A 16,207-nucleotide genomic window follows, 5' to 3' on the forward strand; every position below is an offset into this window, starting at 1 on the left:
TTAACCATCAAATATTTATATATAATTTTTTGGACTTATCCATCTTAGACTGGAAAATTTATCTAAGTTCAATCTAATACAATCTAATACAGATCAAGTCAGGCAAAACCATAAAGATTGGCGAAACTATATCAAGTATTTTTACTTGATGGCAGAACTTTGCCTCTCTTTGTGGTCTTATCTGACTCAATTTATATTAATTTGGACTCTTAATAAACTCTACAGATCCAAGAAATTAAGTGTTACACTCAGATTTTTTTAAAAAAAAGAATAGTTCTTTTTTCTTAAAAAAAAAAGGCAATTTTATAGCATTAATTAGATTTATTTTTAATTTTTAATAGCATGATGATATGGCATATTGTGAGCTCTTAGATCAATCTGATGGTAGATATTGGGACGCTGAGAGATGCTGCAGCTGAGAGAATCCAGACCCGTTCATATATGGTTAGAAGCAAATAATTTGGAAAATTTTCAATTTAGGAATTCTAACAACTAATAAGTCGTACCTTTAGAAGAGAGAACGCGATGCTTGTGATGTCCACCATTAACAATTTCAACATTGAACTGTTTAGGTATTGTGTCCAAAGTGGGAATTTTGTAATTCCATGTTCCATCTGCTAACGCTAACCCTTCATGATTTGTTTCGTACTCTTCAAGCATGAAAAACCCTAACCCTTGCACAAATGCTCCTTCAATCTGCAGCAACCAAAAATGATCACGTCAACTTAGGCGCCTTCAAAATATGATAATTTGTTTATTCTTCATGAGAATGTGAATTACATTATTCAAGACTTAAAAAGTTGATTTATATATAGTTTACATTTTATATTTATTTTTTGACCCTTTAACCCGCTCTTATTTTGAAATAGAGAGACTAGAAAATAGAAATGTTAGATAGCCCACCTGTCCTAAATCTACAGCAGGGTTGAGACTCCTTCCACAATCATAAATAATATCTGTTTGCATAATAGTGGTTTCTCCTGTGAGAAGATCAATTTCCACCTGTCAAATAACATCATTTAACCATTAGTTTCCCATTATTGATAATTGGATGCAGCGATAACAGGCTCCCACAAAAATTTCAAATACATTTGAGCAATGTAACCATTCATAAATTTGACTATTTCTAAATAAGAAAGTGGAAACAAAAATAAGCCTACCTCACTCACTGCAACACCATAATTGAGGTACATGTTGGTGGTAACGTCAGGGTAATAAAATGAAGTTGCTGATAAGTTCACACCTTGTAAATGTGCCTGCACAAGGAGACATATTGCTGATAAGTTACGCAAAAGTCTCGTGAATTTGATAAATATGGACTAAAGGATTACTTCTGCGGGATCAGGGTGTTAACAAAAGGCACACTTCCAAGCTAACGAATATGAAAAATTCATTACTTGCAATAAGTAATATTCATAAAGTTATTTTTTTTTATTTATTTTTAATTGTTCTTAAACTCCTCTAGATGAAATTCCTTTGTATAGTGGAGCACAATTGAACTAGTCCCTATATGGTTCACTTCATAGCTTTGTGTTCAATATATATATATATATATATATATATGAAAAGATGTTTGTATGATTTTGAAAAATATAAGAAAAATTAGTCTTGGCTTTGAGAATGGTAGATATATAATTTTAGTGAAATCTAAGAGAGGTCTCTATAATTTTTTGGGATATATCAGGAGGGTTTCAAGGAGCTAACATTGGGAGGCAATCGTCTTTATAATTTAATTAAAAAATTTATTTGTTTGCCATTAAAGAACTTAGCAAGATAATGAATATAAGGGGAGTCATCACATGCATGAGAGAAAAATAGATACCTGAGAAATAAGTGTCTTCCAATTGACAGAACCCATATCGTTCTGCAACTTTTCTTTGAGTGGCTTTAACCTTTCGACCAAGACATTGCAACTAAGCCTAATTGCTTCACAACTTGACTCTGATGTTGTACTACCACCAGTGATCCCTCCTTGGATCAAGGTCAATGTATCAGATTGCATGACACGTATTTTGTCCAATAGGTCTTGAGATCCATCACAATGGATCAAACCCAGAGAATATGCAGCCATTTGCTTTACCTTGGTCCAAAGACCTTGACCTATTTCAATCCCTCCAACTTCAACAGCCACAGACCCATCCTTTAAAATGCTTGTTCTTCCTGGTGCTTGTCTTACTCCTACCTGATACACAGCAGGTATACGAGATATACCTCTTTTCTTCCAAATGTTGTTCTTGTTAAACTCTTTCACAGTTTCACTTCTTTGATTAAATCTTGCAGAAACAGCTAGTTTATTCCATATTGATGCCAAGGTATAGTCAATGGGTTCACCTGCAGAATTCCTGTAGAAAGTAGAAAGACTTTTGTATGTGTGAAAATTAATGCTTCTCATAGAATCTACATCTATTGAAAGTGTAGATGCCACATGTTCTATTATAGCTTCAGCAATATATGAACCTTGAAGATCCACAGGGGCTCTCATTGCAGATCTGCTAGGAAGATTGGTTCTGCATAATTTCAAATCAAAAGATAGAACACCCCAATCATATTTCTTAAGTGCACTAATTACAGCATCTGGCATTATTATAGATACATCCTGATATATCCCTGCATCTATCAATATCTTAAGGTCCAAAGCAGTAATCTTCCCATTGCTTTTAAATCCCACATTGTAAGTTATCTTTATAGGATGCCTTCCTCCTGCCATTATCATATCTGTCTTACGATTCATATATATCCTGACAGGGCGGTGTAATTTGTGCGCTGCAAGGGCACATGTTGTAGCAATCTGAAAAATGTGATTGTTAGTAGTTACGATAAACATTCATAAACACTACATATATGATGTTCCTCTTAAAAGGTATATTTCTATTGTAATTTGATATGTTATAACATTATTTTGGTTTACAAAAATATCAGATATCTTGCATCTAAATCTATGTGATGCACAATTACTAGCAGATTTCAAATATTCTATGCCTGTTTCTTTTAAAGTAAAGTAGGAAACACCTATGCTATTCCTAACAATTTTACATTCATCACCTGCTTTTTTTAGAGTAAATTATTCCACTTCAAATCTATGGTTGACATGAGGCTTTGTCAAAAGTACTACCCCTAGTCTTTAATACTACCTCCGGTCCTTAATATAAGATCTCGTTTGACTTTTATTTTGGTCCTAATTATAAGATCTCAATCCATCTTGTCTCTCATATTTATGCATTTTTTCCCAAGGTAGTCCCTCTAATAATAATAGATCTAGCCAATAAACTTCATTAGCAAGGATATTTTAGGAAAGACAATACTTATTTATTATAAATAACTAACTTAACTTATTTCCTTAATCTCTTTAAATTAATCAACTAGCTCTTATAATTAGGACAGAAGGTAGTATAAGAGTTAGATAACTAATTGGGAGATATTAAAGAAATTACTTTAAGTTAGTTATTTCTAACAAATGTATGTTGGTTTCCATAAAATACACACTTTAATCATATGCATTGAAATTAACCCTTGACGAAAATCTCCTTACTATGTACAATTAATAGGGATATTTCAAAGGAAAAAATTATAAATTTGACAGATAAAGTGAATTGAGATATTATATGTAGGATCAAAACAAGCCCCTTATCTAGCTCCTATATTTGGGAATGAAGGGAGTATTAAGTTTTTCCACCCAGCGTCCCTAACTAACTAAACAACTAACTCTTAATTTATGTCAAGTTGTTAATAGATGTTTATAAACAGGACTGGAGGGAGGATGATACAAAACCGGATACTCACAGGATGGGCTTTTGTAAACTTTCCACCAAAACCACCACCAACCCTTCTTGTGATTGCACGAACATTATGCTCAGGAATATTTAAGCATCTGGCAACAGTAGAATGTATACACTCGGGCCCTTGACTTGAAGCATAAACTGTCAAGCAATTGTCTTCATCTGGTATAGCAAGTGCAGCTGGTGTCTCCATATAGAAGTAGTATTGAGACCCAAGTTTGATCTACATGATAAAGAATACGTTTGAGATACATAACAAATTAAAGATTAATTATTCAAAATCCAACTAAAAAGGGTGATAGTGATAGAAGATATTAAAGAAAATGTTCAGATTTGCTTAAACCATACATTAGTTTGTTTCTAATCTATGCCTATGTTTTAGTGGAGTTTGTTGTGTGTCTAAGATATGAATGAATGTATGATCCTGTCACACAATGAAATCATCTCATTCTTCTTTTGTGCTATATTTGTGTTAGCTAGTAGAAAAAATGATTAAATGAAGGAAGAATTTTCTTATTCCATGTACCTCACTAGAAAGAATCTTATGGTCTGCTTCAGCCATTCCTTCTGTTATATCACCAACTTGTTGCTGATAGAGCGTAGGAGGAAGTTCAAAAAGACTAGATCTTTCAACAGCCTCTTCAACAGATAGAATAGGTTTTTCAAGATTCTCACAATCATACTCAACAACGGCAGAGTTTGCAGCCATATCTGCAAGTTTTTGAGTATCTGCAACCTATACACATTCATGTAGTAATAATCATTATCCCAACACATCCAGCCATATCTGCAAATCTATGAGTATCTACAAGTTTCTTACCACAAAGGCAATACGATCACCAATGCATCTAGCAACCTCATCTGCAAATAAAGGATCAATACCAAATGCAGAAATAGACCCTACATTTTCTCCACCACTAGGGATGTCTTTACTTGAAATAATTGCCCTAACTCCATCTAGTTTTTTGAGCTCTATACTCTTTACCCTTGCTAAAGGTTTTGTACTGTAAATATATGCTCCATGCAGGCAATTTGTTGGTGAAGGAATGTCGTCCACATACACAGCCTCACCTACAATTTATTTGCAAAACATTTAATTCTCAATAAAAAGATATTCCAAATCATAGCACATACAGTTAATAGGAAACAAAATGAGAGAATAAGCTTAGTTTATACACTAGATAGTAGTCAACAAGATAAGAAAGCAAGAATGCGTATACAGAGTTGCCTCAAAATAGGAGCCCGAGAAAAAGAATTTAATCATATTAATTAATCACTAGTATAGAAAATGCTTTTTACAATAGCATTTTTTGTAAATAAGTTGGGCGAAACATGAATTCACAAATGGTTCAAACCATGACAATAAGATTGATGCTTAAATAAGTAGTTTTCCAAGTAAATGAGTTTGATAATCCATGATAGAATCATAAGATTACATTGAAGAAGAATCTTAGGGATGAAAATATATTTTGATCGTAATAGCATGTTAGACTATTTGTTAAAACATTGGTTTACCACTTTCAAATGCCATATATATGAAAGAAACGAGGTTATAAAGTAATTATCTAACTTTAATGTACAAAAACAAACCTGAAGCTTGTAATGCGGCTCCTGCTTTTGTAACTGGCTCACCAATGGGACGATACTCATCACCTACTTGAATCTCTTGTTTGCCTGATGATAGTAAAGCAGGAACTTTATCATAATGAACTTTCCCATTATTCTCTTTTAAGTCAAATATCTTCTTGACTGATGAACCAGTATACCTATTTGAGTCATTAGTAAGTTTTTCAATAGAATAGTCATAAATCAAAGGACTTAAGAACTTGTAGAGAAAACCAATTGCCAAGCTTGAGCGATAAGCAATCTTTGAAGTTCCATCTTCTGGTACTACAATAGCTGTAAGCAAGTTGACGGCTTCATATACAATTCCAAGATTTAACAACTTTCCTATCAGTAGTTCCTCAACTTTGGTAGCTCTAACTGCATGTTTAACGCCATAAGCACCAAAACAAAGCCTGCAGTTATCTATCCTCACAGTTCCTTCAAAATCTTTACTGGAAGAAACCTCAAAAAAGAAAGCTGCATTTAAATAAGGCAATGCATTTCCCAGTGGTCGAGGAGCAGCTCGAAAAGTCTCAAAGAAAATTTTACTTCCATGTTTTGGTGAAGCACTGTTGCTGGATTTCCAGTATGGGATTTTAATGCTTAAAAGCACACTTTGCAGTCCTAATGGTGGCCTTTCTAGAAACTCTTGCAATGTAAGCCATTCAAATTTTGTGCCAGTCATTATATGAACCTTAGCATCCACAGCAAGAAGTACTGTAGCTATATCAGACGGGAAATGATACTTCTGAGCCATCACTAGATTGCCACCTACACTAGCTGTGTTCCTTATAAACCCAGAGGCTATTTTGCTCAGATGATCAGCAATTTTTTCAAGTATAGTATCAAAATCAGAGAGAAATTCACATTGGCTTTTTGGCTTTAAAGCTTCAATTGCCTTAAATATAGTCACTGCTGCTCCAATTTCAATCCCTGTCTCATCCCTTTTGATCTTTGAGAGCTCAGAAATTCCCTTCAGATTAATATACTTGTCATAACTTTCTGTATCTTTGTAATAACCCATTCCTGTATTACTAACAACAAGCTTTATCCTAGTTCTAGCACTATTGTTTGGTTCCAATAAGCCTTGAAGCTCTTTCAGACTAGTAGGACTGAGCCAACTATGTTTTTTAGAAGCCATGAACACATCAGGCTTGATCTCCTTCAAAAACTCAGGAAATTTACTCTTCTTGTGGTGATGATTATAGTTAGGCAACCTACTTATCTTGACATCATCACTTTCTCCTTTTCTCCAGAAAGAGTTTAAGCCCAAATCCTCCATATCAACATCAGCACCAAAACTTTTGCAAGCATCAGAAAGCGGTCGATACCCAGTACAGCGACAAAGATTCCCAGAAATGGCCCTTTCAGCCTCAGCAGCAGTGGCTTTCGAGAAACCTGAAGGAGGCTCCGGACAATTGGTCTTTTCAGCATTGACAAGAGTCCCAAAAAGAGACACACACATTCCAGGAGTGCAAAATCCACATTGAGTAGCATGGAATCCTGCAATTCTTTCATGAATTGGATGGAAGCCATCTTTACTGTTTCCAAGGCCTTCACTTGTGGTTATAGAGCATCCATGTATGCTGCAAAGTAGTGTGAGACATGAACTTGCTGTGAAATCCTCAACTTGATCGAGCACATGATTGTATTTGGATATTAAAACAAGACAAGCACCACAACCACCTGCAAACCATCCAGATTGAACCACAAAATGAGAAATTGATGAAATTTTGAGGAGAAAAAATAACACCTTTTACCCTCCTGTTCATAATCAGACTTTTTATATATTGTTTTGGACAACCTCTATGAAAATATGAAGAAGAAAATCAATCATGAAGTTAACAAATAATTTTAAACAGAGAAGCGTAGAGCGTTCTATTCCCTGCTCCTCACGGCCCAAATCATGATGATAGTTCTAAAGTTTCTTTTACCTCTATTTCGTAGAATGTCAAATAAAGAGATTCAAATATTACACACACGCCCCAAAAAAAAAACACTAATTTCAACCATAACATTAAAGGCATAACCAATAAAGGTAATGCAGTCTCTCTCCTTGTGGGAGCTTTTCTCTCTCCACTGTGAGAGTTAGTTACGACGGTTTTCGTCGAGTTCGTGATTCACCTTTCTAGCTCCGTCGTTCACTGCTGCGGTGTGGAAGGAGAGACTAAGAGTGCTTCGTTGCCCACTGTGATGGAGTTTGATAGAGTGGCCTCTGGATCGCACATTGCGAGAAGGAGGCGGTGAGGTTTTCTTTGATGGAGGTCGGGGATTGGAGTGAGGGCAAAGGTGTGGAGAGATTGAAAAGTGATATTGATGTTGATCTTGTTTGGAAAAAGGAGGAGGAAAGCAGATTGGGAGGCAGGGCCCTGATTGGCAGGATTATGACGGAAAAGAACCTGAACACTGCTACGATGGTTCAAATGATAAGAAAAGGTTGGAATCTACCTAAGAAAGAAGACTTGGAGATTGTAGAGATGGATAGAAGGATGTTTGTTTTCCAGATCAAAAGCAGTGATGAATATAGACGAATTCTACGAGGTCGACCGTGGTCAATTAATGGATGGCTTCTGAATCTTCAGCCGTGGGAGGAGGACATGGTCTACAGTGAGGTATGTTTCGATTGGTGTCCTTTCTGGATACAATTTCAAGACCTTCCTCTGGCGGTAATGGATGTAGATAATGCGATTAGACTTGGTTCTAAAATTGGTGAGGTTTTGATAGTAGAAGATCCTAGAAGGAATGGATTGTTACGTCGAAGTTTCTTGAGGGCTCGTGTGCTGGTTGATCTGAGAAAGCCTTTGGTGTCTGGCCTTTGGACTCCGCGACCTGATAAGGATCTGATTAGGATAAAGGTCAAATACGAGAGATTACAAAATCTGTGCTATGGTTTGTGGAAGAGTAGGTCATGACTTGAGGAATTGTTCTTACAATTGTAACAAGGAAGGTTAGACAATGGCAGAATATGGCAATTGGTTGGGGGTACAGGCAGCGAGAAGAATGGATGATATTCTTGTGGTTTGTAAGGAGGATTGGGTGGAGATTGAAGGTCTGTCTCTAAAGAAAAAAGCAGAGGCAAGTAAGAAACTGGAATGGACAGAGGTGCCTAGCCAGAAGATGAACCCGACTGACAATGAGGCCTCAACAGAACCAGAAGTGATTGGTGGGGAGAAAGGTGTGGGGGAGAAGAAGATTGGGAATAGTAGTCCTGGTTGCAAAACTATGAAGCAGGCCAGTCCTAAGTCAGAAAAGGAATAAAAAAAGGTTGACAAGGGTGGGGAGGCGGTTGGCAGTCCATCGAATGCAAGAGAGAACATTGCTAAAGCCATGGTCCTATATGGCAGTGTATCTCCTATGTCTGAAATGATGGTTGGGCTAAGGAGGGTTGGTTTGAAGAGGTCCCTATGTGGAGAGGAGGAAGAGGAAAGGTGTGTCAAGAAAAGAAAGTTGTGTTTTGATGAACAAAAACAAGAGGAAGTTGCTCCAAAGCCTGTGCAAAGATCAAGTGGTAAAAGAGGGGGTAGGATCCCTAAGAAGTTGATGAGGAGAGGTGAAACTGGTTTGAAGATAAGAGAAGAAGGAAGAGCAAACTTAGAAAGCAAAATTCTAAGTAATGAAGGGAAGGAAGCTCAAGAGGCTAGGAGTGGAAGTTTGAGGATAGCTAAGGGCGAAGGTGACTGGCCTTTAACAGTCACCAAGGCCCAATGAGTGTTCTCTCTTGGAACTGTCAAGGTTTGGGGGTTCCTTTGACAGTGCAAAATTTGAAAAATATTACCAGAAGTAAAAAACCCTCAATTATCTTTATTATGGAAACAAAACAAAAAGAAGGAAGTTGGATAGGCTGCGAAGGCAGTGTAGGATGGATAATATGTTTGTGGTTAATCCAGTTGGGAGAAGTGGAGGGTTGTGTTTGTGGTGGTGTAAGGAGATAAAATTAGAAATTTTGTATAGTACCAAAAATATCATTCATACTCATGTGATTTCAAGAAGCATTGAAGTGCTTGATTTTATCACGTTTGTCTATGGGCCGGATGTTGATACGGAAAGAGAGAGGGTTTGGAGGAAGATTAAGGAATTTGTGAATGAGATAGATGGGTCTTGGATGTGTGTTGGAGACTTTAACGACCTTGCCTCGCGTGAAGAGAAGAGAGGGGTAACCCAAGATCGATAAAGAGGATTATGGGTTTCCAAGCTTTCATTGCAGATTACGGCTTCATAGATCTTGGCTTCCAAGGGTTGAGATATACTTGGTGTAATAAAAGAATATTAGAAGATAACATCAAAGAAAGGATTGATAGAGCTTTCGGAAACGTTGATTTTAGAGCAATTCTTGAAAGCTCAAGTTTTCCATTTAGAGCCTTTGGGTTCTGACCATACTCCTGTACTGGTGGATTTGAGGTATGATGGTATTAAAGCAGTCAAATGTTTCAAATTTGAAATTATGTGGACAGAACACCTTGGTTATAATAGTATAGGTGAAAAGGGTGGTGTATGGGCCTAACTGCAAGGAGCAGTGTAATTGGAGAAATTATTGGAAGACTTGACAATTGTAGAAAGGTGCTAATGAATTGGAGTAAGCAGGTTTTTCCTAATAATAAGAAGTTGGTGGATAATTTGATGAGCCAGCTATTTGATTGCTATGATTTGATTTTTACTGATGAGGTTTTTAAGAGGATAGGAGAAATTGAGGATGAGCTGGAGAAGGTGTGACATAATGAAGAAATGTATTGGTGGTAGAGGTCGCGGGTCTCCTGGTTGCGACATGGTGATATGAATTGACGGTTCTTTCATGTATCCACGATTATGAGGAGACAGAGGAACTGTGTTTTGAAAATAAAAAATAAAGATGGTCTTTGGATGGAAGAAGAAGGTTCTATTTCTAATTGCTTTGTCAATTATTACAAAGATTTGTTTAAATCTTCAGGTAAAAGATGCTTTGATAAAGTACTACCATTTGTGGACTGTTGCATAACGGATAGTATAAATGAGTGTCTTTTGGCTCCTGTTAGTAGATTAGAAGTTCATGATGCGGTATTTGAACTTGGTGTTACAAAACCCCTGGGCCTGATGGCTTTTATGGAAAATTCTACCAATCTTCATCGCAGGTGGTAAAGGAAGATTTGTGGAGATTGGTCTGTCATTTTTTTGAAGGAAGAGGAGATATTAGTGAGTTAAACTGGACCAATGTCACGTTAATACCAAAAATTGACAAGCCTGAGGAGGTCAGTCAGTTTAGACCTATTGGGCTATGTAACTTTGTGTATAAGGTGATCTCGAAAGTACTTGCTAATAGGTTGAAATGTTGGTTGAATATTTGTATTTCAAGTAGTCAAGGTGCTTTTGTCCCGGGACGCTTAATCCATGACAACATCATTGTTGCTCATGAAGTGTTCCATTATTTGAGAAGAAGAAAGAAGGGGTCAAGGAGTGAGTTTGCCTTGAAAATGGATATGAGTAAAGCTTATGATAGGGTGGAATGAGATTTTGTCGAGGCTATCCTATTGAAGTTTGGTTTCCACAAAAAATGGGTAAAGCTAATTATCAATTGTATCTCCACTGTGAAGCTAAACCTGTGTCTGTCAGGAAGAAATGTTGCTGAAGTTATCCCAGAGAGAGGTCTGAGGTAGGGAGATCCGTTATCTCCTTACCTTTTCATTCTGGTGGTGGAAGTGCTCTCAAGAATGATTAGTAGAAATGTGGATGATGGTGTGTTAAAGGGGATCAAGATTACCAGTCAATGTCCGACTCTCTCACATAGCTTCTTTGCAGATGATGTTCTAATTTTTATGAATGCTGATGACAGTAATTGCATAAATTTGGCAAAAACTTTATAGGATTATTGTGAAGCTTTCAGGACAAATGGTGAACCTTACCAAATCTGGAATCTTCTTTTCCAAAAACACGAACTCTGTGACCAAGAATAGAGTTTGTAATATCCTGGGCATTGATGATATGGATGAGCCTGGGAAATATCTTGGGATTCCAAATGTTTGGGGAAAGTCAAAAAGTCAAGTCCTGGCGTTTGTAAAAGAGAGGATTGGCAGAAAAGTAGCAGGTTGGAGTGGAAAATTGTTGTCTCCAGCTAGTAGAGAAATAATGATAAAAGCTGTTATTGGGGCAGTCCCATTATTTCCAATGAATTGCTTTAAATTCCCAAAGAAAGTCTGTAAGGAGCTTGATGCGTTAGTGGCAAAAGTCTGGTGGAATGGCTTAGAGGAAGGGAGGAAAATTCATTGGAAAGCTTGGGATGAGATGACTTTGGCGAAGAAGGAAGGAGGACTGGGATTTTGACAACTTGAAGTGGTTAATGAAGCCCTTTTAGCAAAAACAGCATGGAGAATCTTGAATTGTCCTAATGAGTTATGGGTACAGGTCTTGAAAGGAATTTATTTTCCTGAAACAAACTTTGTTGAAGCTCAGAAGGGTGGTAGAGCTTCATGGATCTGGTATAGCATTTTGGAAGGGAGAGATAAATTGTTACAAGACTTGTTTTGGAGAATTGGAAATGGTTGAAATGTCAGGCTCTGGAAAGATAAGTGGTTGAAAGGTGAAGATAAAGTACTGGCAGATCTAGCTCAAGTTCCTAAAGATAAGACAGATTGGTGTGTAGCTGATATTATCCAAAATGAACGGTGGGCTGTAGAGAGACTAGATGGCTTAGTTCCAGATGAGGTGATTCATAAGATTGACAGCATGTGCATTCCTTCAGTGGAAAGAACGGATGAAGTGATGTGGAGTGTAGCAAGAAATGGTAGGTACGCTACAAAGAAAGGATACCACAGGTTTAAAGAACTAAGGAGGTGCAGAAATGGAAGAGCTGGTACTTCAGATACGGTTTCTAAGCAGATATGGAACCAAATCTGGAAGGTAAAAGTTACTCCTAAGATTTCTCATTTTCTCTGGCGCTGCTTTGTTAAGGCTATCCCAGTTAGAGAACGGTTATTTAGAAGGAAATGTTGTAGTTTTGTGCTTTGTCAAGTTTGTGACCAGGAGACCGAATCAATTGAGCATGCCATCTTTCTTTGCCCGTGGGCTAGAAGTGTCTGGTTTGGATGTAGGCTCAACCTTCGTTTTGATTCTGGAAATTTGAGAAGTCTAGCTGAGTGGTGGAAGAATGTCCTGGTTGATAACCAAGTGCTTGATGAGAAGCAAATTTCCTATTTTGTGTGGGTTATGTGGTTGATTTGGAAAGAAAAGAATAGAGTAGTCTATGAAGGAAAGGTGCCTGACCCATGTGTGATAATTGAGATAGCTGGAAAGATGGTGGATGAGTTCTGGAGGGTAAGGGAATTGGAGGTAGAGAAGGAAGGGGAAGGTGTTAAAGAAAGACAAAACGTGGGGTGGATGGCACCTGAAGTAGGCTGTGTTAAAGTTAACTATGATGGTTCTTTTAAGGACGGTATCGCTGCTATTGGGATGATTTGTAGAGACAGTGAAGGAAACTTTTTGTGGGGTTTTGGGGAAAAGGTGCAAGCTGATGCTGTGGTTATTGCAGAGATTTTGGCACTGAGGAAAGCCTTAATACTGATCTCTGATATGAGCTATGATAAAGTGGTAATTGAAACTGATTGTGCAGAGGTTTTTTGGTGTTGCTCAAAGGCTTCAGCTGATGGAATTGATTGGAGAGGACGCTGGGAAATTCAGGAGGTTATTGAAGTCTTGAAGAATCTGAGGTATGTTTCTGTTACTCTGATTTTTAGGAAGAGTAATTTGGCAGCAGACTTGATTGCTGTGAGTTGTGGTAGGGGTGTGAGCCCAATTGGGTAGGTGAATTCACCATCACCTCCTCTGGCTAGCATTTTAGCCAACGATTTGTTACTTTGGAGGAAGTTCAAGGCTGCAGAATGTTCTGATAACCAGCGTAAGGATTTGGTTCGGTTGGCGTCTTATGGGGACTCTAGGTTCAATAGGTGTGGTATTGGTTGACTCTTTTTTTTTTCTAGCTTTCTCTTTGTTTGCTTTTCCTGTCTTTTATTTTGATAGGTTGTACTTTAGGTCTTTGTGTTTTGTTTTGTCTGGTCGGCCAGTTGGCTATTGGTGTTTGTAATTGCTTTTTTTGGTGATTAATAAAATTGACTTTGTTTTGGCCAAAAAAAAAACCAATAAAGGTAACACCTCTGAAACTATCAATAAAAAAAGAAGAATAACCATATACTGAAACTATCAATGACAATAGAAAATAAATACGGTTTCGTTATACTGTTTTAAACAACCACTATTATGGTACGAAGGAGAGAATGAACCATAAAGTCAAAAAATAATTGAACAAGAAAACATGAATGTACTTTTTATATATTGTTTTGGACAACCTCTATGAGGATATGAAAGAGAATATCAATCACGAAGTTAACAAATAATTCTAAGCAAAGAAGGGTAGAATGTTCGATTCCCTTCTTTTCACGCCCCAAATCATGATGTTAGCTCTAAATTCTCTTTTACCTCTGTTTCTTAGAATGTCAAATGAAAAGATTCAAATATTACATACGCCGAAAAAGAACTAGCTGTAGTTTCAATCATAACATAGATTTATGGAAGAAAAGTAACACCTTTGAGCTTCATGTTCATATATTGAAACTATCAATGAAAATAGAAGAATAACCATATACTGAAACTGTCAATGACAATAGAAAAATAAATATAGTTTCTTTATACTATCTTAAACAACATCTATTTATGGTACGAAGGAGAAAATGAACCATAAAGTCAACAAATAATTGAACAGTAAAAGGGTAGTATGCTCTGCCCCCAGCTCCTAAAGCCCAACATGAGTATGTTGATGGCACTGAAGTTTCAATATCTGATATTTCTTTAGTCTCTGTTTCTTAAACTTTCTATATCAAAAAAAAAAGAAATAAAAACTCCAACAAGAATTTCCATCGTACCATATAATTGACAGATCTTTGACAAAACTAAAGAAGATCAGTCCATATTTTCATAACAACCAGACAGAGTCTATACTGTTACTAAGGAAACTATAAGGCAGAGAGAAAGTTCAAAAACAGTAATGATGGAAGGAACAGCTGCAGAGGCTAAGAAACACTTGAAACAAACTAGTTTAACTGAAGGAAAATCTCAGGTTGATCTTTTCTTTTGATCATTGGGCACCTGCAATTTCAACTCCTTTAATGCAGAGATCAGCATGGATACGAATTTATATTAAGGAAACAGAGTAAAGTGCCAGATGATCAACACTAACTCATGAAGTTAGGAGGATTCAAAGCTCTACAACACATGAGCCACTCATGAAAGTATCATGAGTGTCCTTTTGGAGACTAACCAGTTTCAGAACCATGAAATCTCTACAAAGATCTAAACCACTATAGCTAGTGAGCATGAATATGGTGATCATGAAACAGAGTCTCAGAGACAGACCTTCGCCACAGCCAAGCTTGACGCTCTTGAATGGAGTCTGAGTACGCAAGAACTCAAGCAAAGTGGTTGATGGGTCAACGCTTGAGAGCTCAAACCTCTCCCCATTCACAGCAAAAACTAAGCTTTCTCTTCTCTCTCCGTTCTCCTTCATATCTCAGATCAAGCCAAAAGCTCAGAAATGAACTGTCTTCACAGAAGATTGTGCCCACTCCACGCAGTTTGGTCATAAAAACGATAAAGCTGTCGGCTTTGGTACAATCATTTACAATTTTCAATTCCTCCCCACGTCTTCATCTCTCTTCCCCACTCTATACTTTTATATATATATATATATATAATGTGTGTGTTTTAAGTAGTCCATTGGTCCACATGATTGGCCAAGCCGCTGTTAAGCAAGGCACGAGTAAAGAACATTTGACGTAGCCCTTTTCTTCCCAGGTCAAGGAAAAACAAACAAAAGATAAAAAAGGCGTAGCCCTTTACTTTGAAAAATGGTGGGAACACAGAAACTGTTTCGAATACACGTGTGCAAGGGTGACCAGAGGAGAACAGCCGAAAGAGAAAAAGAACCCTCTGTCTCCCCCTCTTTCTTCCATCACGGATCTTTGCTGCGTAACATCAATGGGATCGGACTGTGAGGGGTGTTTGGATAGAAACCAAACTATAGTTTCAGAAATGTTTTTACGGATTACGAAGTAAATATATGGAGGAGGTTACCTCGTTTTGCAGAAAAGTGATTCTGAAACCTAGGTTTTGATTTTGTCAAACACCCCCTGTGTTACACATTGCTCGATAAATTATTCCGGTTGATTCAAGAAATACATACGACGGTGGCAGAGTAATGATAGCGGGATATTGAAAATGATTACTGTCGCCAATATAAAGGTCGCATGAGAGTTGGGCCTATAGGACTCCCTAATATCCCCTTAATGTTATAACTTTAGATTTTATACAGAGATATTTGGATATCTTAAAGTGATAAATTGATATTCTGGTAAAAAAAAAAGTGATAAATGATGTGGTTTTATATTTTGTATAATTTTTTTAAAAAAAGTAAATCAAAATTGCATGATATTAAGGTTTTTTTAAAAAAAATACAATAAATATAAGGCTACACAGCTTCAATTTCATTACAATAAGATATCAAAACATCTTTTTCTATGTAGAATCTAGTAGTTGAAAAAAATAATAATGAAAGGTTAGACATTACATTCCAACTTTTAACCGCTTCAAACAATTTATGACAAACAGTTAAAGTATGTTAGTTTTAGGCTGTGTTTGGGTGACACTCCAAACCATAGTTTGGGGACCCAAACCATAGTTTGGGGAATAAATCACCCAAACACCCCTAAAAACCAAAATCATGGTTTTGGGTCAAAATCATGGTTTTGAAAAAAGCAAAAAAATTTTGCTTTTAGAGAAAAAAGGGAGAGTGTGAGAGCCTATAGCATATG

The 16,207-nt window shown here is 36.9% G+C and overlaps 1 protein-coding gene across 1 annotated transcript; it reads right to left on the minus strand.

Annotated features, from left to right (window-relative positions):
- Positions 1–506: 506 nt before the first annotated feature.
- Positions 507–15,028, minus strand: LOC114746356 (abscisic-aldehyde oxidase-like; the record flags this gene model as incomplete). Its single annotated transcript, XM_028934580.1, has 9 exons — positions 14,754–15,028; positions 5,367–7,067; positions 4,597–4,847; positions 4,303–4,512; positions 3,781–3,999; positions 1,823–2,788; positions 1,161–1,256; positions 904–1,002; positions 507–696 (listed from the first exon to the last, which is right to left on the minus strand). Coding segments are annotated over exons 1-9 (3,883 nt in total), but the record flags the coding sequence as incomplete, so codon positions are not given.
- Positions 15,029–16,207: the final 1,179 nt, after the last annotated feature.

This window comes from Neltuma alba, unplaced genomic scaffold (assembly GCF_004799145.2).
Source record: "Neltuma alba isolate B1F8T4 unplaced genomic scaffold, ASM479914v2 tig00004944_pilon, whole genome shotgun sequence".
Taxonomy (NCBI): Eukaryota; Viridiplantae; Streptophyta; class Magnoliopsida; order Fabales; family Fabaceae; genus Neltuma; species Neltuma alba.